Source organism: Orycteropus afer, unplaced genomic scaffold, assembly GCF_000298275.1.
Source record: "Orycteropus afer afer isolate SDZICR_OR568_19922 unplaced genomic scaffold, OryAfe1.0 scaffold00350, whole genome shotgun sequence".
Taxonomy (NCBI): Eukaryota; Metazoa; Chordata; class Mammalia; order Tubulidentata; family Orycteropodidae; genus Orycteropus; species Orycteropus afer.
In genome coordinates, this window is record NW_006921937.1 from 911,971 (window position 1) to 939,628 (window position 27,658).

At 39.0% G+C, this 27,658-nt stretch overlaps 1 protein-coding gene across 1 annotated transcript in view; it reads right to left on the minus strand.

The window, feature by feature from the left end:
* Positions 1-27,658, minus strand: part of FBXL17 (F-box and leucine rich repeat protein 17) — an 846,026-nt gene that overhangs the window by 724,595 nt on the left and 93,773 nt on the right. The window contains exons 2-3 of the mRNA XM_007952585.2: positions 20,947-21,069; positions 13,705-13,962 (exon numbers count right to left, since the gene is read on the minus strand). Coding sequence (XP_007950776.1) covers positions 13,705-13,962; positions 20,947-21,069 — 381 coding nt within the window. The remainder of the gene's footprint in view (positions 1-13,704; positions 13,963-20,946; positions 21,070-27,658) is intronic.

The window sequence follows — 27,658 nt, forward strand, 5'->3', positions numbered from 1 at the left end:
TAGCACGCATAAGAGCAACTCCCAAAGCACCAACCTTTCTCAGCCCTTTTGAATTAATGTACGGTTGACCTTTCCTCCTGAACCATAATTTACCCACACAACCCCCTCCCCTAGCTTCCTATCTCCTGTACCTTTCTCTCCTTAGGCAGCTACTGCGAGAACACGCAGACAGGTATCTACCACAACCCCTAGGGACCGATTCTCCAGGACCACTAATAACAACTCACCTACAACCTGGAGACGCAGTGCTTCTGAAAACTTTGCATCCAGAGCCACTGAAACCTCACTGGACTGGACCACATACTGTTATCTTAACCACTCCCATGGCGGTAAAACTCCTGGGTGACCCCTCATGGCACCACCTCTTCCGTGTCAAAAGGGCCCAGACAAATCATGATTCCTATACATGCCAAATGCTGGGTCCGACTAAGCTCCGTCTTAATTGGACCCCTCGTCCTCCTGACCCTCACTAATACTGAACCCATATCCAATCCCAATGAACTCCCACCCAACCATGTCTGGAGATTTACAGTCTGGGAGGGACAAAACTCCCTGCAACGTATTGGTCAGGCAGACTACCCACCAACAAATACAACACAACTAGAAATACCCATTTTCCCCAAATCAGTATTCCCTAGTAATTTTCCCTATCTCTGTTCTACATATGACCAATCCGATCCCAAATGCAACCAAAGCTCCTCAACCTATGGCAGATGTTATTATTGGTCATGCAGAATACATAGTTCCGGAGATTACTCTGGAGCATTTTTCACTAAAACCCATGAGATTATATCTTCGCATCAGTGATCCAAAGAACGGCAGGTGGGCAGATGGAGTTATAGGAAAACTATATTACAATGGCTTTGCCACCTTACCCACAGGAACCATCAAAATAGAATGAGCAATCCACACCCCCCACAACCTTACATGAGTTTTTACCTCCATTTCCCAAGAAGAACATAATTTACAGAAACAGATCCAAGGAGATCCCCAAACAGTTCTCGACCTGACACAGGTCCGGACCTCTCCAACACCTTCCTGGATACACATCATCCAACATTCCCTATCTCTCCTCAATTATACTCAGACTCTACCCAATGGTTCACATTGCTTCCTTTGTGCTTCACTCAAGCAACCCTTACTTGCAGCTGTACCTATCAATTTAACTCTACCACTATCTGCTCCCACCCTCAACTCTTCAGGCACTACCCCTCTACCGCATGTACCCCTTTGGGCACTTAAAACCTTTAACCAAGCACCACAGAATATTTCCATCACCTCTGAACCACCTGGCGTTTTCTTTTGGTGTAATGGAACTTTAACTAAATGTTTAAATTCCACCACTCCAGGTCCCTGCTTCACAGTAACCATAATACCCCAACTCACCCTATATGAAAAATCCGAAGTCTCCCGACTATTACAAGAGACTAGAATCAAAAGGGCTGTCTTCATACCCATCATGATAGGTATTAGCCTAGCCTCTGCCGTTGCAGCAGCAGGAATGGTGGGTGGAGTCTTGAGCCACAGTATAATACCGGCTCAGGACTTCCAAGACCTTCTCGAAATTGCACTCGAAACCACTGCAGACTCCTTAGCCTCCCTCCAGTGACAACTAACCTCTTTAGCCCAAGTTTCTTTGCAGAACCGGAGAGCCCTAGACCTCCTAACTGCAGTGGAAGGTGGAACTTGTATCTTCCTGGGAGAATGTTGTCATTATATTAATGAATCTGGACTAGTGGAACAGAATACTAACACATTAACTCAACTAAAAGAGGAACTACACAACCGACGCAACGCAGAACCATCACTGTTTGGATGGTTCCAATCGCCACTGACTGCCTGGCTATTATCCCTTATCGGACCACTTGTACTAATAACTCTCCTTTTTCTTTTTGCCCCTTGCCTCCTCAAGTTTCTCCGAAGCCGACTCATATCTCGGGTCACAGTGAATCAACTTCTCCTACACCCTTACACCAAGTTGCCAACTGACGACCCTGGCTTCTCAGGCTCCAACCTATGAAACGCCTCTCCCCCTCTCCGACCCCATTCAGCAGGAAGAAGCTAAGAGGATCACATCACCCTTTATCCATTAAAAGAGGTTGGAATGTTAGGCTGAAGCAAACCCAAGCCCCAATATGTCAGTTGGCAGCTTCCTCCAGGTGTCAGGCCCTGATGAGACAGCCTGATAAGATAACCAAAGTGACAGAACCCGCCCAGGCTGGAAAGTCCCATGCAATGACAAACTTCCTCCTGTGAAGCCCCCTCATGCTAATTAAGTGCAGACCCTGCTAACAGCTAATTGGACCCTGCCATTTCCTTAGAGGACCCTGTCATTTCCTTGGTGTCCCCAATTAGGTCCTCTCTGTGTCTATAAAAATCCATGCCCCCTGCCCGGGGGTGTGACTTCTCTGGCTCTGATGCTAGGGCATGAGAACCTCGCCCGGGAGTGCTAATAAACTGCTTCTCTGAAACAACTCCGTGTCCTGGTGTCTCGGCACCTCTGCATTACAGGTCCTTGAGACCTAATATTTAGTGTACTGTCCAGGAATAATGAGAAATAAAAGAATGGAATGTTTACATCTATATAAGGAGTGATTGAAGTTTTTTGTAGGGTCTTGGACATCAGCATGCATGGACAGGTTGGTAAAGCTCACATTGAGACATAAGTCACACCACTGCATTTGAGAGAGAAGCTTAAACAGATTACATGGTATTTTGACCTTGGCAGGTAGCTTTATCTACAAAGAAAAAAAAAAAAAAAAAACCAATGGCCATCGAGTCGATTCTGACTCAGCGACCCTATAAGACAGAGGAGAGGTGCTGCATATTGTTTCAAAGGCTGTAAATCTTTGTGGAAGCAGACTTCCTCATCTTCCTTCCATGGAGCAGCTGGTAGATTCAAACTGCTAACCTTGTGCTTAGCAAGCAAATACTTTAATCACTGTGAGATCAGTGTTACTCTTCATCTACAAGCAAGTCATTTTCCACAGAGGCATCCACATGGGTAAACACACGGGAAAAGATAAGGACAGGATAGATGACTTTTATTATAACCCTCTTGACATCTTTGAGCATCACAGGGCCCCAAAGGCCTGTGAGTTCCCTGCTCTCAGCAGATATCCCAAGCAGAAAGGCTCCCCACCTTGTTCTACTATCAGCTAGTCCAGTTATATTTTACCAATTCTCAACTTAGTAAGCTTCAGTTCCCTGCCAGCCTGAAAGGATTGTTCAAAAAATCACATCCTCCTGCCAAAACCAGGGGTATTGCATCCCCATGTTACTACAAAGCCTGACTTCCTCAGCTCCTGCTGGTTTACTCTATTTCTAGGTGAAAAACTCACAGGTCTTTCATGGCATTCAGGATTTTCCTCTCCTAAGCTGTGAATATACATGATTAATAAATTGCTGTCAATCTCATCTCTCCAGTGTTGGGTATCATGTGTTTGACTAGGTCATACTATTTAGGATGGAGGTTTACTTCTTCATCAATGGGGTGAATAGGTGATAGTCACACCATGGTCTCAGCAGATACCAGCAGCATGGGAGGCCCAGCGAGCAAAGGCACAGAATGTGTGTGTCTCACTAAGTACATATGGTTACTGGGGAAGAGGGGAAGAGTGTCATTCAATTTTACTGCAGAAACTGATATTCTATTTTAGACAACAGCACTGGACATAACAGGGAATGAATGCTGTACCTTTGTGTGGAGGGGCCTTGAGCATATTTAACCCATACCAGAGTCTTCTGGGGACAAAATCTATACAGCCCTCCAGTGATCTAAGTGATCTTTGTTACTTACTACTACTGTTTCAATTAAAAAAGTATTGTGGTTAAAATTTGTTCCATTTAAACTTTAAAAACATAGGTTGCATACACTGTTTTGTTCTGGTTACCTGCTGCAGCTCTGACAAGAATATGCCACAAATGGGATGGCCTTAACAAACAGGAGTTTATTCTTACAATTTGGAAGCTTTAAGTCCAAGTTCAAAGTGCCAGGCTCTAGGGGCTGGGTGAAATCCCCTCAACCTTGGGATCCAGCTCTCCCTCCTGCTCCTGGCCCACTGGAGCCAGAGGCATTTCTTCACTCAAACAGCTGCTGGCTGCTGAGGCTAAGAAGCCCCAAGGTTGGCAAGTAAAAAGGCACAGTTCTGATGTTACCAAACCACACGGCAGGCCATTAACTTAAGTCCATTTAAGTCCCAAGGTCGGCAGAGCATAGCAGGCTGCTGAGCAACGACACCGCTACATGCAAGGTCCAAGTGTGCCATGGGCTAGAGACTATTCTCAAAGCTTCTCCTTACATACAGGAAGCATACCGCATAACCAAAGGCAGCTACTCAGCTGCTCCCAGCAGATTCCACCATGGAGTTGATTACCAGTCTCATTATGGGGAAAACTACATCCAGCTGCCCAGCCACTCAGTGAGGCCTAGCTGGGCCAGCCAACCTGCTACTCCATTTTATGTAGGTCTTCTCTACCAATTAACACCCAAAGGGCAACTCACTCCACCAGGAAGCTGTCTACCCAATGGCACCTGGCTTTCTCCTAAGCGGGCTGGTAAGGCTGTTGCTGTCTCATGCCAGTTTCTGGGCTCTGCTCCTGCTGTGTCTCATGCCGGTCTCTTGAGATCTGCCCTGCCATCTGTCATGCCGTATGCCAGGGTCTCTCTGCCAGGGTCTGGGGTCAAGGACGCACTCCACTCCTGTTTCCACATTTTAAGTATCTGTCAGAGCAGCACCCTACTCTCTTGCTACCAAATTCTGTTCTGGTTACCTAGTGCCGCTCTGACAAGAATACACCACAAATGGGATGGCCTTAACGAAGAGGAGTTTATTCTTACAATTTGGAGGCTTTAAGTCCAAGGTCAAAGTGCCAGGCTCTAGAGGCTGGGTGAAAGCCCCTCAACCTTGGCATCCAGCTCTGCCTCCTGCTCCTAGCCCACTGGAGCCAGAGGCATTTCTTCACTCAAATAGCTGCTGGCTTCTGAGGCTGAGAAGCCCCAAGGTTGGCAAGTAAAAAGGTACAGTTCCGATGTTACCAAACCACATGGCAGGCCATTAACTTAAGTCCATTCAAGTCCCAAGGTTGGCAGAGCATAGCAGGCTGCTGAGCAACGATACCGCTACATGCAAGGTCCAAGTGTGCCATGGGCTAGAGACTATTCTCAAAGCTTCTCCTTATATACAGGAATCAGACCACATACACAAAGGCAGCTACTCAGCTGCTCCCAGCAGATTCCACCATGGAGTTGATTACCAGTCTCATCATGGGGAATACTACTACATCCAGCTGCCCAACCACTCAACCAGGCCTAGCCAAGTTGACATACAAACATAACCATCACAGTTGCATATGCTGTTTTGACCAAAATTTCTAACTTCTCCAACTCCTATTTTACTATCTTCATTCTTTTAATCGGGCAAAAATGCAATAAAGCTCTGACACAACCACAACTTGATTTAGTTCAAAACAAAACATAAAACTTGACTGGCTACACAAGAAAATAACTTCTCTTACTTCGGTTTTATTTTAATAAAATATAGAGAGAATTAAAAAAAAAAAAATGCTTATCAGATTGTAGAAAGAGAGACCCAGGTGCAGTCCAATTTCTTCTTTCAATTACTGCTCCAAAAACCATAAAAGAAAATGTTTCAAATTATCTGAAAAAGAGTACATTTTGAAACCAAACAGATTTTACTACATGTAAAACAAAGAAAGGCAATATAGAATTGGAGATTTAGTGCTCAAGCTCTGCAGACAGGATCTACGTTCAATAGCCAATTGTCTACCTAGCTATGTAACTTCAGACAAGAAACTCTAAAACTTAGTTCCTTTATCTGTCAAATGGCAATTCAGTAGATATTTCTTTAACCAACATTCAATGGCTGAATATTCAGATTAATCATTACTATTCCTTTCTTCGCCGACTCGATGGCAAATAACAACAACAACATTCCTTTCTTCTGTAACACATATCTACCATTACAGGTAGATTATTATTCCCCTACTATGCCAGCATGGGGACTCTGGTGGCATAGTACCTAAGGCATTTAACTGCTAACCAGGAGGCTGGTGGTTCAAACCCACCAGCCACTCCTTGGAAGGAAGACTAGGCAATCTACTTCCATAGAGATACCGCCTTGGAAACCTAAGGAGGGGTCACTATGAGTCAAACTGACTTGATGGCAGTGAGTTTGGTTTTTTGGTATGCCAGCACACATTTGTTCACATCAGTTGATCTATATATTTACCAAGAGTCAGTTATGTCTGTTCCTATCCTTTTTAATCTAACTATATTATAACACAATTCCATTAAATATTAAGTGATTAAATGAAAAAAAAAAAAGAAAGAAAATTCTTACTATAAAATCTAGAGTGATTATCTGTAATCAATAGGAGCAGGACATATTATTGCAAGCTAACATAAGGCAAAGTTAGTATAACTTATTATCCACAACTGAGCACCATGAGGGAGTGAATCACTGGGCCTACAGGCTGGGGACCATGGACATGGGGAATATCATGCTCAATTTGCACAACACAGTTTACAAAATTATTATTCCACATCTACTCCTGTGAGTAGCAACTAGCATCTTAAAAGCTTGCAAGTAGCCATCTTAGATAGCTACTACTGACTGGTCCCTCCTTGTCTGGAACAAAAAAGAATGAAGAAAGTCAAAGATGCATGGGAATAGTCCAAAGGACTAAGTGACCATGAGAACCTCATCCTTTATGACCCTGAGATTAGAAGAACTAGATTGTGCCTGATTAGCAATGCCAACCACTTGGAAAGGGTTCAAGACTGGAGCTCTTGGATAGAATGGGAGAAAAATATGGAAAAAACTGAAATCATAGAACAGACCAGACTTACTGGTCTTATAGAGACTGGTCAAACACTTGAGACTATGGCCCTAAGTTATCCATCAGACCTAAAACTGAACTCACTCCAGTGCCTTAACTCTCAGTGAAACAACAAGCAGGCCTATGAGCTGAACACTTACACCAGGAAGATGCACTGCTTAGAACGATCAACCAAAGATACTGATCAGAAGGTCAGTATCTGTACAGGGAGAAAGGCAAGGAGACAGGAATGCATAAGAAGGACAAAGGGAAAGGGTAACCACAGGGAGGAAGTGGGACTACTGTGGGGAAAGTAACCAGTGTCACAAAACAGAATCTGTATGAACTGTTGAATGTGAAAGAATATGCTTTGTAAAATTTCACCCAAATCACAAAAAGATTTAAAAAAATTAAAAAAAAAAAGCAAACTTAAAAATAAATAAGCAAATAATAGCTAGACATAAAAAATTGCTGTCAAATTAGTTTTGGATTGTTGCTGTGTGTCATCAAGTTGACTCTGATTTACAACAACCCTATTTTGTTTGTTTTTTGTTTATAAGACAGTAGTGTAATAGGTAAGGCATTTGGCTGCTAACCAGAAGGTCAGCAGTTCAAACCCACCAGCTGCTCCACAGGAAGAAGATGAGGCAATCTACTCCCATAAAGATTTGTTGTTGCTGTTGTTGTTATGTGCCGTCGAGTAATCTCTGACTCATAGCGACCTTATATAAAACAGAACGAAACACTGCACAGTCCTGTGCCAGCCTCATGATTTCCACTATACCTGAGCCCATCACTGCAGCCACTGTGTCAAGATTTCAGCCTTAGAAATCCAATGGGGGTTGTTATGAATCAGAATTGACTCAATGGCAGTGGGTTTGGGTTTTTTTTTGGTTTATAGGATAGTAGAATCTCTCCACAGGGTTTGCTAGGTTGGCATCTTTATGGGAGCAGATCATCAGGTCTTTTCTCCCACAGAGCAGCACATGGGTTCAAATCACTGATCTTTTGATTAGTCACTGAGCACTTTAACCACTGCACCACTACGGCTCCTTAGGTTTGGGTGGAACAACTATAAAATTAGAAAAGATTGAGGAAAAGCAGTCTTTAAGAAGCTGTACTTAATAGTGTTTCACAAGTGCTCAGAGTTGCTATTCTACTTCAATTAAAAAAACAACAGAAAATCACAATGGCACATCATGGTTATAGTTTAAGGAAGACAGACAAAATGAAAACTCCAGTTAGTAATCTCTCACTCAAGAAAAAGGCCTTGACACTAAATCAAAATAATCACTAATTGATCTACTGTATTTTTGCAAATAACATGTCCACATAAATAATGTGCACATGCATATAACTTGACAGTGCACACAGAAAACTAACAAGCAACCAAGTTGCTCAGATTGCAAAAACTGTGTAATGCACACATTATTTATGTAAAAATACAGTATATTTATATAGTTTCTTTAAAATCCTATTTAATAGTACTAATTTCTGTGTCTAATTTAACTGATTTTCAGTTAAATATGTAACAGATTCAAACCAATTCTTAATAAATACAGACCTTGAAAAATATTTCATTGTGCACATACACAATGCCAACTATCAATATTACTCTAAACAGAGAGAGACTGAAACATGACCCTTGCGAACAGGAACCAGACAAGGATGCCCTTTATCACCACTCCTATTCAATACTGTACTCGAAATTCTAGCCAGAGCAATAAGGCAAAAAAGGGAAATAAAAGGCATCCAAACTGGCAAAAAAAGAAGTAAAACTATCTCTATTTACAGATGATATGATTCTATGCTTAGAAAATCCTAGAGACTCAACAAGAAAACTACTGGAACTAACAGAAAGCTTCAGCAAAGTGGCAGTGTATAAGATCAACATACAAAAATCAGTAGTTCAATAGGATTCCTCTACACTAACAAACAGAACTCTAAAAAGGAAATAAGGATAACAATACCATTTTTAATAGCCGTCCAACAGATGAAGTACTTAAGAATAAATCTAACCAGAAACACAAAATACCTATACAAAGAAAACCATAAAACACTACTACAAGAAGCCAAAAGAGACCTACATGAATGGAAGATTATACTATACTCATGAAGAGGAAGGCTTAACATTGTAAAAATGACAATACTATAAACAATGTACAGATATAATGCAACACTGATCCAGTTTCCATCATCATTCTTTAAAGAGATGGAAAAGCTAATTGCCAACTTTATATGTAAAGAAAAGAGACCCTGGATAAGTAAAACAACTACTAAAGAAGAAGAACAAAGTAGGTGGCCTCACACTCCCTGATCTCAACACCTACTATACAGCCACAGTACTCAAAACAGTCTGATATTGGTACAATGGCAGACACAAAGACCAATGGAACAGAATTGAGAACAAAAAAGTAAATCTATCTACCTATGGTCAGCTGATTTCTGGCAAAGGGCCCAAACCCATTAAAAAAGGAAGAGATAGCCTCTTAAATAAATAGTACTGGTGAAACTAGACATCCATTTGCAGAAAACTGAAATAGGATCATCTCTCACACCATATATGAAAACTAACTCAAGATGGATCAAAGACCTAAATGTAAAACCACAAACAGTAAAGATCATCAAAGGAAAAACAGTGGCAACTTTAGAGGACCCAATACATGGCATAAACACACTATCAAACATAACAAAAAATGGAAAAATAGCAGAAGAAAAACTAGACAATTAGGACCACCAAAAAATTAAACATTTATGTACATCAAAAGACTGTCAAAAAATAAAAATAAAAAGAGAACCTACAGATTGGGAAAAAAAAATCGGCAATGATATATCAGACAAGGGACTAATCTCCATATAATAATAGAAAACTTCAACATCTCAATAACAACAGCAACAAAAAAAAAGAAAGCAATCCAATTTAAAAATGGACAGAGAACATAAACAGATACTTCACCAAAGTGACATTCAGGTGGCTAATAAAAGCACAAAGAAATGCTCATCACCATTAGCTGTTCTCAAAACTCACTACCATCAAGTTGGTTCCAACTCACATCAACCCCCACTGGGTTTCCAAGGCTGTAATCTTTACAGAAAAAGACGACCCATCTTTCTTCCATGAAGTGGTTGGTGAGTTCTAACCACCGGCCTTTTGTTAGCAGGCAAGTATCTTAACCACTACACCACCAGAGCCCCTTAGCCATTGTTGTTGTTATGTGCCATCAAATCAGCCCCAACTCATAGCGACCCCTCCTTGGGTTGCCGAGGCAGTATCACTACGGAAGTAGATTGCCCAGTCTTCCTTCCGAGCTGCGGCTGGTGGGTTTGAACAGTCAGCCTTCTGTTTAGCAGTCAAGTGCCTTAGGCACTATGCTAGCCACTGTTGTTGTTATGTGCCATCGAGTCAGCCCGACTCACAGCGAACTCTCCTTGGGTTTCCGAGGCAGTATCTAGCCATTAGAGGGATGCAAATCAAAACAATGAGGTATCAGCTCACCCAGGCATTTATAACCAAGTTCATAAAAACAGACAACCAACATAGGAGAACACCCATGCTGGCAAGGGTGTGGAAAGATTGGAACATGCAAACACTGTGAGTGGGATTGTAAAATGGTACAACCACTGTGGAAAATAGTATAGCACTTCCTTAAGAAGTTGGAAATAGAAATACAACATGACCCAACAATCACACTATTAGGTATATATATATATCCTAGAGAAATAAGAACCATAACACAAATAGATATATGCATCACAGCATTATTCACAACAGCAAAAAGATGCAAACAACCTGAACGCCCATCAAATGACAAATGGATCAACAAAGTATGGTACATATAATATTACATGACATTAAAGAATAACAATGAATCTGCAAAATACTTCATAACGTAGATGAGCCTACAATACATTATGCTGAGTTAAATGAATCAATCACAAAAGGATAATTATCATATCACACTATTACCATAAAAAGTAAAGATTTACAAATAAAAAGAATTCTTTCCTCTCTGTTCCTTGAAAGTTACCAGTGATGTGAGGGAAAGTAAGGAATAATCACCAATTAGAGGAAGGCCAGCAGCTTTGGTAGCATGGTGCCTAAGGCACATAACTGCTAACCAGAAGGTTGGCGGTTCAAACCAGCCACTCCTCGGAAGGAAGGCTGGGCAATCTACTTCCATAGTAATACTGCCTAGGAAACCCAAGAAGGGGTTGCTATGAGTCGGGTCCGACTTAACAGCACATAACAACAACAACAACAGAGGGAGGCCATGTATTAACTTGGTTGAAGGGAAAGGCAATATACACCAAGGGAGAGGTCAGCACAAAATGATCAAGGCAGTAGAACCCATAGGGAGGACCACAAGAGCTAAAGGCAACAAAGGTGAATACCGTTACATCTATAATCCTGCAATAATAGTAACATCAGTAATTTACAAGTGGATGCATAGATACTATATCTGAACAGCGGTGGAAAGGCAAATAGGAAAACACTCGTGGGGGGGAATATATATATATATATGTATGTATGTTTGACAGAGGCTATTTCTACCTATGTATTTACAGATAAGCAAATATATCCATGAATGTAATAGAATATACAGGGAACAAAGTTACGAAAACATCTTAGTCATAATCAAACACCTTGAAGGAATGAGTCACTGGATATGGAGGTTCAGGACCATAGTTTCAGGGGTCACTAAGGTCAATAGGCATAACACAGTTCACAGAAACAGAGTTCTACATCCTAAGTTGGTGAATAGTGACTGGAGTCTTAAAAGTTTATGGGAGGTCATCTAAGGTTTAACTACCGGTTTCTCCCTGACCACAGCAAAGAAGAGTGAAGACAATCAAAGATGCAAGAAACAATTAGTACAAAAGACTAATGAAGCACATGAACCCAGCCTCCATGACTCTGAGACCAGAAGAACTAGATACATGGTGTCTGGCTACCACCACTGCCTGCTCTGAGAGATCACAACAAGATGTCCTAAATAAAGTGGGGGGAAATGTGGAACAAAATGCAAAATCAGAAAAAAGACCAGACTTCCTGATCTGATGAAGACTGGTGGAACCCCTGAGACTATGGCCCTTATGACCCTTTAAGCTAAGAACTGAACTTAACCCCATAACTCAACTATCAGCCAAACAATAGGCCTATACGGTGAACAGAAGTATCAGGAGAGTATGCGTTCATGAGAATAATCAAGCATATGAGATTAAGAGGACAGCATTTGCCCAGGAACAGAGCTAGGAAGGTGGGAAGTAATGGAAAGGAAGGACAAAGGGAAGGGGTGAGTACAGGGAAGAAGAAGGAAGTATGTTGTTACAATATGGGGACTGTAAGTAAATGTCACATAACAGAATGCGTATGGGTTGCTGAATGGAAAACCAATTTACTCTGTAATCTTTCACCCAAATAACAATTTTTTAAAAAAGAATTTGAAAATTCATTGCAGAATATAGATTGCTGAGAAATTTCTATTGAAAGAAATAAAACTGGGCCACATGCATAAAATTTAAAATTTCCTCATGAAAGGCTAATTTGTTTTAATATATCTAAGAACTTTATAAAATGCTTTGCTAGTGAGTAATCCTATACATAGTGAGACGGATCAGTAACAACATTAAAACAAGACTACTGTATAATTTTCCTTTGCAGACAAGAGAGGGTCCTTTATAAATTGGTAGAATTTTTTTATATATAAATTGGACTGACACATCCAGTACTATTTATGATACTCTATTTCTTCTAATATTAAGTTTTCAGTTAATTTAGTGTTTAAGAAGCTTCACTTTAATTCTGACTCCATCCCAGAACAGTTTAAATCTGCAACTACATTAATACTCTGCTTTTATTGGGAAGTATTGCAGCTACATCACAATTCTAAATTTAAACACTAATCCTGAAAAACTTCTTGATTAGAATTATTAATTCATTAAATTACTTCTTTCAACAAGTATTTGATGAGGGCCTACCATGTGCTGCACTGTGAGTAAAGTGGAGAAAATACATATAGCCTCTACCCTCCTATACTGAAGGTATAAAAAAGTATAGTCAATTGGCCTGGAAAAGTGGAAAGAGGGTACAGGCTTTGGATCCACTATGAATTAGGACAATTCACTGATACTTCTTAATTTCTTCCCTTATAAAATAAGTTTAACAGCAACTATTTCACACAGTTATTATAAGCATTAAGTGTGAAAATTCAAAAAGTGCCTACTACTGTGGTAAGAACATTACTCAGTGTTCATAATATCCCCAAACTCAGGGCTTAACACATGCAATATATTCAATGTTTGTTGACTGAATAACCCACGTAAGCAAAGAAACCTTAAATGCCTTCTCCAAATAAAGTACACCAAACAAAGTATATATATAGTTTAATCCAACTATGGTACAAAATATAGGTAATTACCACCTTTCTCTTTATGCTCTTCTTCCATTTATGCCTTAAAATACTTAGATATATTAAAACATGTTAACATGTCACCTAGAACATAAAAGAGAACTAAAAGTTAATTTTTTAAAACTTCCTGCTGACCCAAACTGCACACTCTTACCTAAAGCAAAATCTGGTACAAAATTTAAGTAACAAAAGCATCTTGATAAAATATCTGGTCAGAAAAATTCAGGCACTCACTATGAAATATGGCATGATTAATTCATAAACTTTAACCATGACACTCCAGCCCACTAACCTAAACAAAGTCATTATTAGTATGTTAAAAAAAAACAAAAAAAAAAACTCATTTTAGTCTCTGAGCATTATTTTTAACATAATTCAACATTTGAAAGTTTTGCTTCAAGAAAATATTTTGAGTTAATATGAGTAAAAGTATTTTATAAATGCTAAAATTTACCTGTTTAAGTCCTTCATCAGTAAGTTTGTCCTGGTTGCCTACATGCACTTTCTGAAGTAAAGGACAATGAGAGGCAACTGCAATAATAGAGGTGTCAGAAAGCTGTTTACACCTGTAGGCTGTATACCTAAGAAGTCCAGGACACTTAAAAGCTAAAATACACACGCCAGTATCAGACATACTACGACAATCAGAAATGTTGATTTCAATTATATTCTGACTTCTTGATGCAATTTTTTCCAACAATTCATCAGTGACCTATAAAAGAAAAAAAAAAAAAAGAGCAATTTTAAACTTTCACTACAGGTAGATACTTTTCTATTAAGTTTTCCCCAATAAATAAATAAAAATTAGATTACAGCATGAACACCACAATCAAAATAAAACCTTTTTACTTAATATTAAAACATAACAAGAATATATATGTTTTAATTAAAAGCTTAAACTCTATCATTACTGGGAAAACTCACTTTAATTAAATCTTTTAACTCATCAAAATCTCACCACAACAAAACTGTTTTTGTTTTTTTTCTTTTTCTGTTTTTAATGCTTTACAAATACACTGACAATGAGATACTGGGGTTGGGAACTGTTAGCCACAGTGACCAGAAACTTCACTGGTCCTTGTCTGGATCCTGCTTTTCTTGACCCACCTCATGTTTCACATTCCACAGTGACCCAAGTCCTTCTGTCTCTGTCTTCTTGCTCACATCTCTTCTAGTAACTTGAGCCTCAACTGCCAAGAGATCTTAAACTGCAACTCCTCAGAATCCAGACTCCCAGAAGAAGGGAGTCCTGGTCCCAGGTCCTCTATGATGGTGTTTGTATCGAGATTTTAAATGTTTTGTTCTCTATTTAGCACAGTAAAGAGTGATCAGACCATCACTGTTTATGAATCTTATTTTCTTACAGTTGATATGAAATGATCCTACAGTATACATAAATTGCAAATGTTTTGCTACTTTCATCAGAATACTATCTCACACACAGCTTAGAAAATATGAAATCACTTTGTATAATATCAGCATACTAAAGAGTCTATGTCCAAGCCAAACAGCTTTTCTCAGAAAACTAATGCTAAATATAAATAATCTTAAAATTCACCTGGTGTAAAACTCTCATAGCCATCTGAATTAAAATAAAATAAAATAGACCTCTGGCATATTACCTGGTCCATCAAATTTCCAAAAAGGAAAACAGAGTTAATGCTGTTCAAGTCCTTTGGGTAAAAATAAGAGAGAAGTAAAATACACTTTATGAGGTTTAGAACGGAAGGAGCTAAAAACTATTGTGTTGAATGGCACCAAGAATAAGAGCTAAGGCTCAAACTATCTTTATATTAGTTGGACAGCACAAACATAAATAACCAAAATCAAACTCACTGCCATCGAGTCAGTTCCACTGATATCAACCCCTCCTTGGGTTTCCAAGGCAGTATTCTCTACCGAAGCAGACTGCCCAATCTTTCTGCTGAGGAGTGGCTGGTGGGTTTGAACGACCAGCCTTCTGGTTAGCAGTCAAATCCCTTAGGCACTACACCACCATGCCACAGGAGCTCCCAAATACTATAAATCAAGGCTTTTTTTTTACAAGTAGGTAGGAGTTGATTATTAAACATTTATCACACACACTGTATACTAGTAACATACTATCATAGGATTTAGAACAGGTTTAGAATAGCAAAATCCTATTCTCTCTGGATATTTTTATATATTTCCAATGCCAAGTACTGACTAGCAAGTTTGATGAGTGATTCAAAACATCCAACAAACTGCAATAACCACCATAAACCCTTTTTTCCTAATTTATGTCACCATATAAATATTGGCCAGCTGGCTGAGAGGGGAAGATTAGAATATGCATCAAAAAAAGTTATCATAATATATTTTACTTCCATTTCTTCATCTATAAAACAGAGAAAATAATACTATCTACTCCTAGGATTGGTGTGAAGCTTAAATTAATCAATATGTATAAAGCCCTGAGAACAGTAAATGGCACATTTGTTCTTGTTAGGTGCTGTCAAGTTGACTCAGACTTACAGCAACCCTATCTATGTACAACAGAACACAACCCAGTCCACCACAATTCTCACTATCAATACTATGCTTGAAACCACTGTTGCAGCTTCTGTATCAATCATCTTATTGAAAATCTTCCTCTTCTTTGCTGACCCTTTACTTTATCAAGCATGATATCCTTCTCCAGGGACTAGTCCCACCTAATAACATGTCCAAAGTAAATGAGATGAAATCTCGCCATAGTCCCTTCTAAGGGCCATTCTGGCTGTACTTCCAAGATAGATTTGTTTGTTTTCTGGCAGTACATGGAATATTCAATTTTCTTTGCCAACATCATAACTCAAAGGCATCAATTTTTCTTCAGTATACCTTACTCATTCATTGTCCAGCTTTCACATGTAAATGGACAACTGAAAACATCATGGCTCGGGCCAGGCACACCTTGGTCTTCAAAGTGACATCTTTGCTTTTTAATATTTTCAAGGGGTCTTTTGCAGCAGCTTAGCCCAACCCAATACATCCTTTAATTTCTTGACTGCTGCCTCCATGGGCATGGATTGGGGCTCAAAGTATAATAAATTCCTTGAAAACTTCAATGTTTTCTCCATTTGTCATGATGTTGCTATTGATCCAGTAGTGAAGATTTTTGTTTTCTCTATCTTGAGGAGTAATCCACATTGAAGGCTGTAGTCCAATCTTCACCAGTAATTGCTTCAAGTCACATTCACTTTCAGCAACCAAGGTTGTGTCATCTGCACACTGCAGGTAGTTAATGAGTCTTCCTCAAATCCTGGTGCCATGTTCTTCTTTATACAGTCAAGCTTCTCAGATAATTTGCTCAGCATAAGGACTGAATAAACCAAACCAAAGTCTCTGCCATCGAGTCGATTCCAACTCATAGTGACTCCCAATGGGTTTCTAAGGCTGTAAAATTTTAACAGAACCATACTGCCTCAACTTTCTTCAACAGAGCAGTTAGTATGTTCGAACCACAAAACTTCTAGTTAGCAGCAAAATGCCTTACCCACTGTACCACCAGAGCTCCTTAAGTATTGAATATGTATGGTGAAAGGATATAACCCTAAAACACACCATTCGTGATTTTAAACAGTGCAGTTGTTCCGTTTAACTGACTACTTATGCATGTACTGTTGTGTTGGTTAAGTTTGTGTGTCAACTTGGCTGGGCCTGGTTGAGTGGCTGGGCAGCTGAATGTAGTATTTCCCATGATGAGACTGGTAATCAACTTCACAGTGGAATCTACTGTGAGCAGCTGAGGAGCTGCCTTAGGGATGTGGTCTGCTTCCTTTGTATAAGGAGAAGCCTTGAGAATGGTATCTAGCTTATGGCACACTTGAACCCTGCATGTAGCTGTGTCATTTTTCAGCAGCCTGCCATGCTCTGCCGACTTTGGGACTTTCAATGGACTTGAGTTAATGACCTGCAGTGTGGTTTGGTAACATCAGGACTGTGCCATTTTATTTGTTGACCTTGGGCTTGTTAGCCTCAGCAGCCAGTAGCTGCCTAAGTAAAGAGACACTTCTAGCTTCAATGGGCCAGGAGCAAGAGGCAGAGCTGAAGCCCAAGGTCGAGGGGCTTTCACACAGCCCCTAGAACCTGGCACTTTGAACTTGGAATTCTAGCCTCCTGAACTGTAAGGGAATAAAATAAACTCCTGTTTGTTGAGGCCACTTCATTTGTGGTATATTCTTCTCCGAGTGGCACTAGGTAACAAGAAGAACTGGTAACACATGGATAAAAGTGTGCTGGAATTTCCATTCTTCTCAATGTTATCCATAATTTGTTATGATCCACAAAGCCAAATGCCTTTGCACAGTCAACAAAACACAGATAACTATGTTTCAGGTATTACCTGCTTTCAGACATGATCCATCTGACATCAGCAATGATATCCCTCATTCCACATCCTCTTCTGAATCCAGCTTGAATTTCTGGCAGTCCCTTTTTCATGTACTGCTACAACCAATTTTTAATTCTTTTCAGAAAAATTTTACTTGTTGCCATGTAGTAAATTCCATAGTATGGCTTTTCTAGCCTTAAGTCTTTGTAAACTCCCTGGTGGAATTTCCCATGAGCAAATGAGTAGCTCCTGATTGTTAATGTTATCTACCTGGGATATTTCTGTTGCCAGTAGCAGAAAGCAATCTTCTGGGAAGTTCTCTCTCTCTCTCAGGTGTATAGAATTCCAATGTTGGGACTGGTTAGTTTGGCCACTCTGCCAGGCTCAAAAGGAGCCCTCCTAGAAGCAGAAAGGATCTTTCACTGTGGCCTAGAGACACAAGAGACACACACTGCTGAGAGAGACTCTGAGAGACATGCACTGCTGAGAGAGACACCGAGAGACACACACTGATGAAAGAGACACCAAGAGACATGCACTGCTGGGAGAGAGACTGAGAGACAGCAGGCTGCAAGAGACTGAGTGCGCTCCTGAACTTGAATTGCAGCCTGTTGCTTCCCTAATAAACCCCATAATCTGTGAGTTCTGTGTGGCCACTGCAGTGAATTATCGAACCCAGCAGAGCTGCAGTAGGAACGGTTGGTGTCAGGGTTGGTGAAAGGGCTGGAGGGAGGCAGCATGTCTGGCCTCGCAGTAATAGGTCTTGGGCTACTGAAGGTGAGTCTGTCTTCCTCTTGTGGTATGAGAGGAGGTCAGAAGATGTACCCTCCTTGCCCCTTTAACACTTGTGTATGACTTTAAATATATTGTCCAATAATTTACACACACACACACACTGTTGGATCATCTTTCTTTGGAATGGGCACAAATATGGATTTCTTCTAGTCATTTAGCCAGGTAGCTATCTTTCAGATTTCTTGGCATAGATGAGTGAACACTTCCCACATTATATCTGTTTGCTGGAACATCTCAACTGGTATTCTAGCAATTCCTAGAGCCTTATTTTCCAGCAATTTATTCAGTGCAATTTAGACTTCTCCCTTAGGACCACTGGCTCTGTATTATATGTTACCTCCTAAAATCAATGAGCATCCACCAATTCTTTTTGTTACAGTGACTGGGTAATCCTTCCATCTTCTTTTGACATTTCCTGCATCATTCATTATTTTGCTCATAGAATCCTTCAATATTGCAACTCAAGGCTTGAATTTTTTCTTTACTTCTTTCAGTTTGAGAAATATCAAGTACAAGAACCTTTCTGGTTTTCTAACTCCTGATCTTTGCACCTTTCATTATAATACTTCCCTCTGTCTTCTCAAGCCATCCTTTGAAATCTTCTGTTCGGCTCTTTTACTTCATCATTTCTTCCATTTGCTTTAGCTAGTCTATGTTCAGGAAGCTCTGGTAGCATAGTGCCTAAGGCACTTGACTGTTAACCAGAAGGCTGGTGGTTCAAACTCACAAGCCACTCTCTGGAAGGAAGTTGGGCAATCTACTTCTATAGTGATACTGCCTCGGAAACCCAAGGAGGGATCGCTAGGAGTTGGGTCCTACTCAACAACACATGACAACAACAACAACAGTCTATGTTCAAGAGCAAGTTTCAGAGTCTCTTCTGACATCTATTGTGGTCTTTTCTTTCTTGTCTTTTTAATGACCTTTGGCTTTCATCGAGTATGATATCCTTTGTATCATCCCACAACCTGTCTGATCTTCAGTCCTTAGTATTTTCAAGGCCTCAAATCTATCCTTGAAATGGCCTCTTAATTAGTAGGCTGTACTGAAGGTCACTCTTTGCACACAGTTGTTGTTGTTGTTGTTGTTGTTATGTGCCGTCGAGTCGGCCCCGACTCATAGCGACCCCTCCTTGGGTTTCCGAGGCAGTATCACTACGGAAGTAGGATTGCCCAACGTAGTAGTATATAAATATTTGCAATTATTTTCTACTATTAAACTAACATTCAAAATATGTTGTGCTTACTTGCCACAGACTTGGCTCTGATACACAGTGACCTTATGTATAACAGAAGGAAATGCTGCCGACTCCTACACCATCCTCACAATCATTGGTATGTTTAAGTTCATTTTTGTAGATAACTGTATCAATCCATCTCGCACAGGGTTTCCTTCATTTTTGTAGGCCTCTACTTTACCAAACAGAATGTCATTTCCTAGCGATTAGTCTTTCCTAATGACATATCCAAAGTGATTCAAACTCCAGCTATCCTCACTTCTAAGGAACATTCTGGTTGTATTTCTTCTAAGATTTATTTATTCATTCTTTTAGCAGTCCACAGTACATTCAACACTATTTACCAAAATCATAGTTCAAACACATCATTTATTCTTCCTTAATCATTATCCAACTTTTCATGTCTTCATTATCTAACTTTCACAAACATATGATATAATTGAAAAGATCACAGCTTGGGTCAGACACATCTTATTTCATCAAAGTGACATCTTTGCTACTAAGAACTTTAGAGAGGTTTTTATCAACAAATCTGTCCAGTGTACGATGTCAATGGATTTCTTAACTTCTGCTTCCATGGACGTTAAATGTTGATCCACTTAGAAAGAAAATGTTGACAGCTTCAATTTCTTCTACATTTATCATGATGTCTTTTATTGGTCCAGTTGGGAGAATTTTCATTTTCTCATGTTCATGTATAATCCATACTGAAGGCTGTAGTCCTTTACCTTCATCAGTAAGTGCACGAAGTTATCTTTATTTTCATCAAACAAGGTTGTTTCATATGCATATTGCTGTCAGTTTTTAATAATGTGGTAGACTGTGTGTTGCTATGATTCTGGAAGCTATGCCACTGGTATTTCAAACATCAGCAGACTCATGTACGGTGAAGAGGTCTCAGCAGAGGTTTCAGACTAAGAAAAACTATGAAAAAAGGCTTGGAAAACTACTTCTAAAAATTAGCCAGTGAAAACACAAAGGATCACAATGGAGTATTGCCCAATATATGTTCATGGTACAACTTTCCCCAAAAAGGAAAAGTTTAATAATTTTTTTAAAAGGAAATGAAAAATAGGAAAGACAAAGACAAGAGATTAAAAAGCAAACCCAAATTAGCAACCAACATTAAAGAATATCATGAACACCATAAGAACCTACTTTGACTTGAGTTCACAAAAAAATCATTTTACTAATATATGGAATTGTAGATTAAAATAATTTGAAGTAACTATCTTGAAAACTACAACATGAAGATATGATTTCTAAAGAGTATTAAATATATTTTTAATTAAGTCAAATTGAATGTTTCTCAGAATTAGATTTCATACCTGCTGACGACTACTAAGATCCAGCTGCTTCCAAAACTGGAAATCTAAACAAAGATCACGCCAGTACTTGCAAACCAATGATGCAGAAAGGCAACGCTCATCCAGGGACAAATTGGAAAATATCTGTGAGAGAAAAGGAACTATATGATAATACATGCTAAACATTTTAAAGACAGAGAGAAGGGTTTCTTATTAGTTAGAAAAGATTAACTTTCTAAAACATAAAATAATCTTACATACCATTATTAGAAGAGTCACTGTTAGGGACTGCTCTACAGAGAAAGTATGGTAGAGCAATTCTGAACATGGCTGCTGTTACAATTAGATAAGAAGCAGGAGAAAAGGAGTAGAAGGGTATGAACATATGTGCTCATATTTTGAAAACTAGAAAAGTAAACCAAAACCTAACCCCCCCCAAAAAAAAAATCTTAACTTTTAGGAGGAAAGAGACAAAAGTAGAAGGGAACAGGATAAATGTACTTAGTTTTATAGTTTTGACCTTGTTGTAATCATGTGAATATTTTATATGAATTTAAAAAGCAAAAACAAATCATAAGAAGAATACTCCACACTTCTATGGTATTTTATTCCAGGAACTCATAAACCTAGCCTCATGTTGAGATAAACACCACACATACACAAATGAGAGACATTCTAAAAAATATCTGATTAGCCACAGCCATCTAGGAGATTCCAACTTGTAGCGAACCTGTAGGACAGATCACAACTGCCCCATAGGGTTTCCAAGGCTATAAATCTTTATAGAAGTAAACTGCCTCATACTTCTCCTAAGGAACAGCTTGTAGGTTTGAACCGCTGACCTTCTGATTTGCAGCAATGCTACAACTACTGTGCCACCAGAGCTCCTTAAATAACTGATTAGGATTCCTAAAAGAAATAATAACAATGATAATAATTAAGGTAATGAAAAGCGAAGAAAGGCTGATAAACTATCACAGACCGGAGAAAACTAAAGATACATGATAAGTAATGCATTCCTGGTTTGGCTCCTAGAAGAGAAAAGGGACATTAAAAGAAAAATTAGTGAAATCGAAATAAAATCTGGAGTTTAGTTAATAGTGATATAAATGTTAATTTATTAATTTTGGTAAATATATCAGAGTAAAACCAGTGAGGAGCGTATGAAAACTCTGTGGGCTACTATTTGAATCTTTTCTATAACTCTAAAATCATTCCAAAATGGAAAGTTCATTTTTAGAAGACATTTTTTTAAATATACATCACAAAAATATGCTTAGAGTCAGAGTTAGGACAAATACATTTTTTTAAATTAAGACATATCAACCAATGCAATGTGTGGACCATATGGATATTCCTGAATTGAATCACCACCAGAACCAGTTATACTGATACTATGGTTAAATTATTTTTATAAAGCTATTATCCATTTTAGATACATGCTTTAGTGTTAATGGGAGCTCCTGTGGCATAGTGCCTAAGCCATCTGACTGCTAACCAGAAGGCTGGCAGTTCAAACCCACCAGCCACTCCTCGGAAGGAAGCTTGGGTAATCTACTTCCATAGTGATACACCCTCAAAAACCTAAGCAGAGGTCATTATGTGTCAGACCCAACTCAACGGTAGCAAGTTTAGATTTTGTTTTTTTTAGTGTTTATAGCTAAAATGAAATGATACTTAGAATCTGCTTTCAAATGCTTAAGCAAAACCACAAAAAGTTATATAAAACATAAAAAGAGATATATAAAACAAGAATGGCAGAATACTGGAAACTGCTGTAGTTAGTTGACAAATACATGAAGGATCATTATAATTATTTTCTACTTTGGTTTCTGTATAAAAATTCCATGCTGTAAAATGTGAAATTTACAAAACCATGGGTTTTAACAATAAATTGTTTAATATAGGTTTGAATCATGGCTTCACCAGTTATTAGCTGTAACTAGTAAACTTTGGTAAGATACCTATCTTCTCTATACCTCAATTTTCTTAGGTTTAAACTGAAGATAACACAGTATTTACCTTATAGAATATTGTGGGGAATAAATAAGTAAAGATAAAGTTATTGAAATAGAGTGTGCTACACAGCAATAGTATACAAATCATTCCCATCATCACTATGACCTAAAATAACCTACCCTGTACAGCTAAAAAAGGAACTCTGGTAGTGTAGTGTTTAAGGCCATCTGGGTACTAACCAAAGGTCAGTGGTTCAAACCTACCATCCAATCCATGGAAGAAAAGATGACACAGTCTGCTTCCTTAAACAATGACAGCTTTGGAAACTCAATGAGGGTCGCTGTAAGTCAGAATCAACTCAATATCAGCGAGTTTGGTTTTGGTTTTGGTGCAATCAAAAATATGTGGACATCTAAGCCAGAATGTCTACTATGTTTAAACCTTCAGCCTTGGGAAAACAAAAGCTTCCCCTCAAAACTAAAGGTAGTCCCCAGTGTATGAAATATTCAAGTTACAACAAACCACACTTTTGACTTTTTTTTTTTTTTTTTTGGTACATCTCATCATTAGTAATATGTTCCAAATACCACGTTGCAGCATGTAATTTTCTTATACTATCATTTTTGGATGACCATTCACAGATATAGAATGTTATCATTTACTCTTCAAAAAAATGCTGTATAGTAGACTATGGTAATAATGGTCAAAACTGAAAAAAAATGAAGTATTCAACTTAAGTCAGAACCAACTTACCATGGAATCCTCAGAACCATGTCATAAGTCTGAGACTCCTTAAACTGTTCTTCTCCCTAGGGTATACTGAGAAGTAAAGAATATTCCTAAGAATGACCTAAGGAAACTTTCAATGATGGTAAAGATCAACTAAGCCCACTTTGGCCTCTCACTCCCAATTATTAAAACTAAAACTAAAACCTCTGGCAACATACTAAAAATCCAGTTACCTGAAGACTCTAAAGAGTTAACAGCAAGCAAGTTAAGGAGAAGAGCCAAATCTTAAAGAAAGATTTGCAAGAGGGATGAGTTTCCTGCATTTTTTGTTAATTTTGATTTTTCCCTTTATCTCTTACCTTACATCTGACAATGGTTGCCATATGAAACTACACAGCAGGGGCAAGAAATGAAAATTCGGAGAAAAACCCATCTTTCTGAACAGAGGACCAGGAAAATGGACTTCTGAAAGACAGACTGTATGGGAAAAGTCTCAGTTTTTTCTTTTGTCTTCTTCTTTTCTCTCTACTGGCCATGTCCCAAATGTGGTCTCAGTCACACAGCTGCACTGTGACAGCTGCTCACAACCCAAACTCCAAGAATAAGCTCATCTTTCTGGCCAAAAGGGGAATCTCTGGTCCAAAGAGTGTGCAAGGAATATCACTCATTTTTTTTTTCTTACCATTTCTTCATGAAATCAGTTCCATCCCTGCAAAACTATACAGCAGCACACATGGCTCTAAATGAAAGAATCTCCAACTTTCTAGCCAGAAGATGAGGAAAAGGAGACCTCGAGAGTCAAAGAATATGAAGGAAGTGTAAGAGAATAGATCTGACAAAAGAGAAACTCCTACTTCTGCATATGAATTGGCATAAGACCCAAGTTCACCACCAGGCTTGTACATACACAGGAAGAAAAACAGCCCAGCAAAGGCACTGAAAACTGACTTGACTGGAATCAGAATCCAGGGAAGGAGAGAAAGAACTTGCAAATTGAAAATCAAACCTAACCTGGTTGACCACATACCGGGGGGGGGGGGGGGGGATCAATCTTCTATGAAGAATGCTGACGTAATAGGACTCAGAGTATTTTACAATAATATTTAAAATATCCAGGATACAATTCAAAGCTACTAAACATAAGAAGGAAAAAATGTGACTAATTCTGAAGGAAAAAAGACAACCAACATTGTCAAACAAAGAAGACACAGATAATGTAGTTATCTAGGAATCTAAAACACTTGTAGCCATAGTCCATGAGGTAAACACACATTTCTAAGTTCTCAACAAAGAAATTGAAATTATATAAAAAAAGAACTAAGTGGACATTTTAAATTAAAAAATTCGAAAGATGAAAAAAAATTATTAGAAGGGCTTAGTAACAGAAAGAGAAAACTGCAGAAAGTAACAGGTGAACTAAAGATAGACGTACATAAACCAGTCAATCTGAAAAACACATGAAAAGATGGAAAAAATTACAGTACTCTGTTGTCAGTGATGGTAAATATTGATATAAGGGTGGATAGATGGGTGGACAGGTTGAACAATTACGTGTATCTATGCAGGAGGTAGTGTGCCCATAACCATGTATAGGGATGGCAGACAATGTTTCTACAAGTGTATTTGTATGTTCTGTAAGAATATCCAGATGTATAGTAAAGCTGACAAGGGACAAGGTTGTAGCCACTTCTGGAACACAGCCAGCTACCCGGGGAACAAGTAGTTGGAACTGTGGGCTCAGGTCCATGGTTGCAAGGGACATCAAGTTCAAGTGGCATAACATACTACACAAAAACATTGTTCCACATCCTACTTTGCCAAGCAGCGACTGGGATTTTAAAAGCCTGAAAGGAGGAGTTCCAGATAGATGGTGGAATAGGTAGACAAATTACACCGACCCTCTTCAACAAAGAAAAGGGAACTAATTAACAGGATGCAGAACATAATCCTGGAGCCCTGAGCTTTAAGAGGAAACATACAGAAGTTGACTAAATTCTAACTAATACAAGAACCTGCATCAGGGTGGATTCCAAGATGGCGGAATAGGCAGAAAGTCTGCACAGACTCTCTTCAATAAAGAAAAGGGAAATCAATTAACACAGAAACAGAAGATAATCCTGGACCCCTGAACCTTGAAGGAAAGGCTATAGAAGTGGACTAAACCCAACTAGCAGAAAAATCTGCATGAAAATACGAAAAAAAGGAGACATATGGACTTGTGGTCTGGCAGCGATCCTGACGGCCCAGACAGCTTGGAGATTTCCGAGTGGTGGTAAGACCTAAGACTTACCCTACAAATCAGCCCTGCTACCAGGGACTGCACAGAGGACTGCTCTGGTGGCTGTGAAATAAAAGGGGAAGCAGCGATAAAGAGGAAGACGGGATGAGCTGTGGACTTTTGCGTATATGGAGGCCGCCGTCACTTTGAATGCTTACAAGTGGCTTGACCATTTTGTATATTTAAAGAGACAGTGCTCTACCAGATTCCAAGGGCTTAAGAAGAGGTTCTGCTTTCCAGTAACCCCAAGGACACTCCGGACCCGCAAAACTGAAAAGGTGCGACATTCCTCGTTACACTTATACCCATACCCCACACCGACTTGGTGAAAGGAGGTGCAGCTACCACCCACTCCCACTCACCTTCTGGGCCCACAGGAACTCCACCCCAGTCTGTGTGCTTAGACAGAGCCTGGGTGCCCTGCCGGGTCCTCTGAAGATTTTTTCCTTTTTCTTTTTTTCTTTCTTTTTCCGATGTTTAGTTTGCTTGTATTTGTCTGCTTTAAAACTACTTTTATTAATAATTCTTTTGTCCTTTTTACTATTCTTCCCCTCCAAGGTCCTACTTTACACCATTTTTTTTCTCTTCTCTGTTGTTGGTTAAATTTTTTTTTTAATATAAAATTGTTTATTTTCGCATCTTATCCATTTTGTTCTTCATTATTGTCCTTCTCTATCTTTTGTCTCTTAGTGACCCATCCCCAGATATTGCATGTTTTCTTGTTTTTCTCTTCTTTTCTCCCTTTTTTCTTTTTTTGGTTACTGTTCCTGTGTGATTACATGACGTATTTTCTGTCCAGCTGCTGTTAGTTTTTTGAGGGTTATTCAATTGTAATTTTTGTCTGAGTGGGAGACAAAACAGTCCCCATAAGATACAACTACACCCATACCTCTTGCAACTCCACTTACTTATTAGCAAGAGCCACAACACCTTCTCCACCAACAGGCCAACAATAAAAAACCACGAAGAACGTCCTAAATCACCCTTGGCTGCTCTTCACAGTTAACAGAGATCTTAATACAATACCATGATGTCTCGGAGACAACAGACCATCACAGTCCACGAGAAGAAGCAAGATAAAGTGGTAGAAACAAAAGAACAGGACACAGACCCAGAACATATCCCAGAAGAAGCAGCAGCATTAGAACTCTGATAAGGAATTCAAAAGAATTATATTTAGGTATCTTCAAAAGATTGAAACACAGAACAAAGAAAAAACAGAAAAAAATTTAGAAGAATTTTGGAGGAAAATACAAGAACAAAATAACAAAATATATGAAAAACTAGAAATGATTCTAAATCTACAGACAGAAATCCAGAAGATTAATACCAAGTTGTCAGGAATAGGTAACACATTAGAAGGGCAAAGGAGCAGTACTGATGCAATGGAAGACAGAATTAATGAGACTGAAGACAAATACCTGAATACTTCTTTGGAAAGGGATCAATCAGAAAAAAAAAAATCAAAACAAAGTGAAGAAAGCCTAAGGTTCATGGAGGATACCATCAAAAGGAATAATCTACGTGTCATTGGAATTCCAGAACAGGAAGAGAAAAATAAAACCTCTAAGAAAATTGTCCAAGATTTGCTGGAGGAGAAATTTCCTGATATGATGAAGAGGAGAATATATCCATTCAGGAAGTCCAATGAACCCCAAACAGGATAGACCCCAAAAGAAAATCACCAAGACATATTATCATCAAACTCACCAAAACCAAAGACAAAGAGAGAATGCTGAAAGCAGCATGGGAAAAACAAAAAGTTAC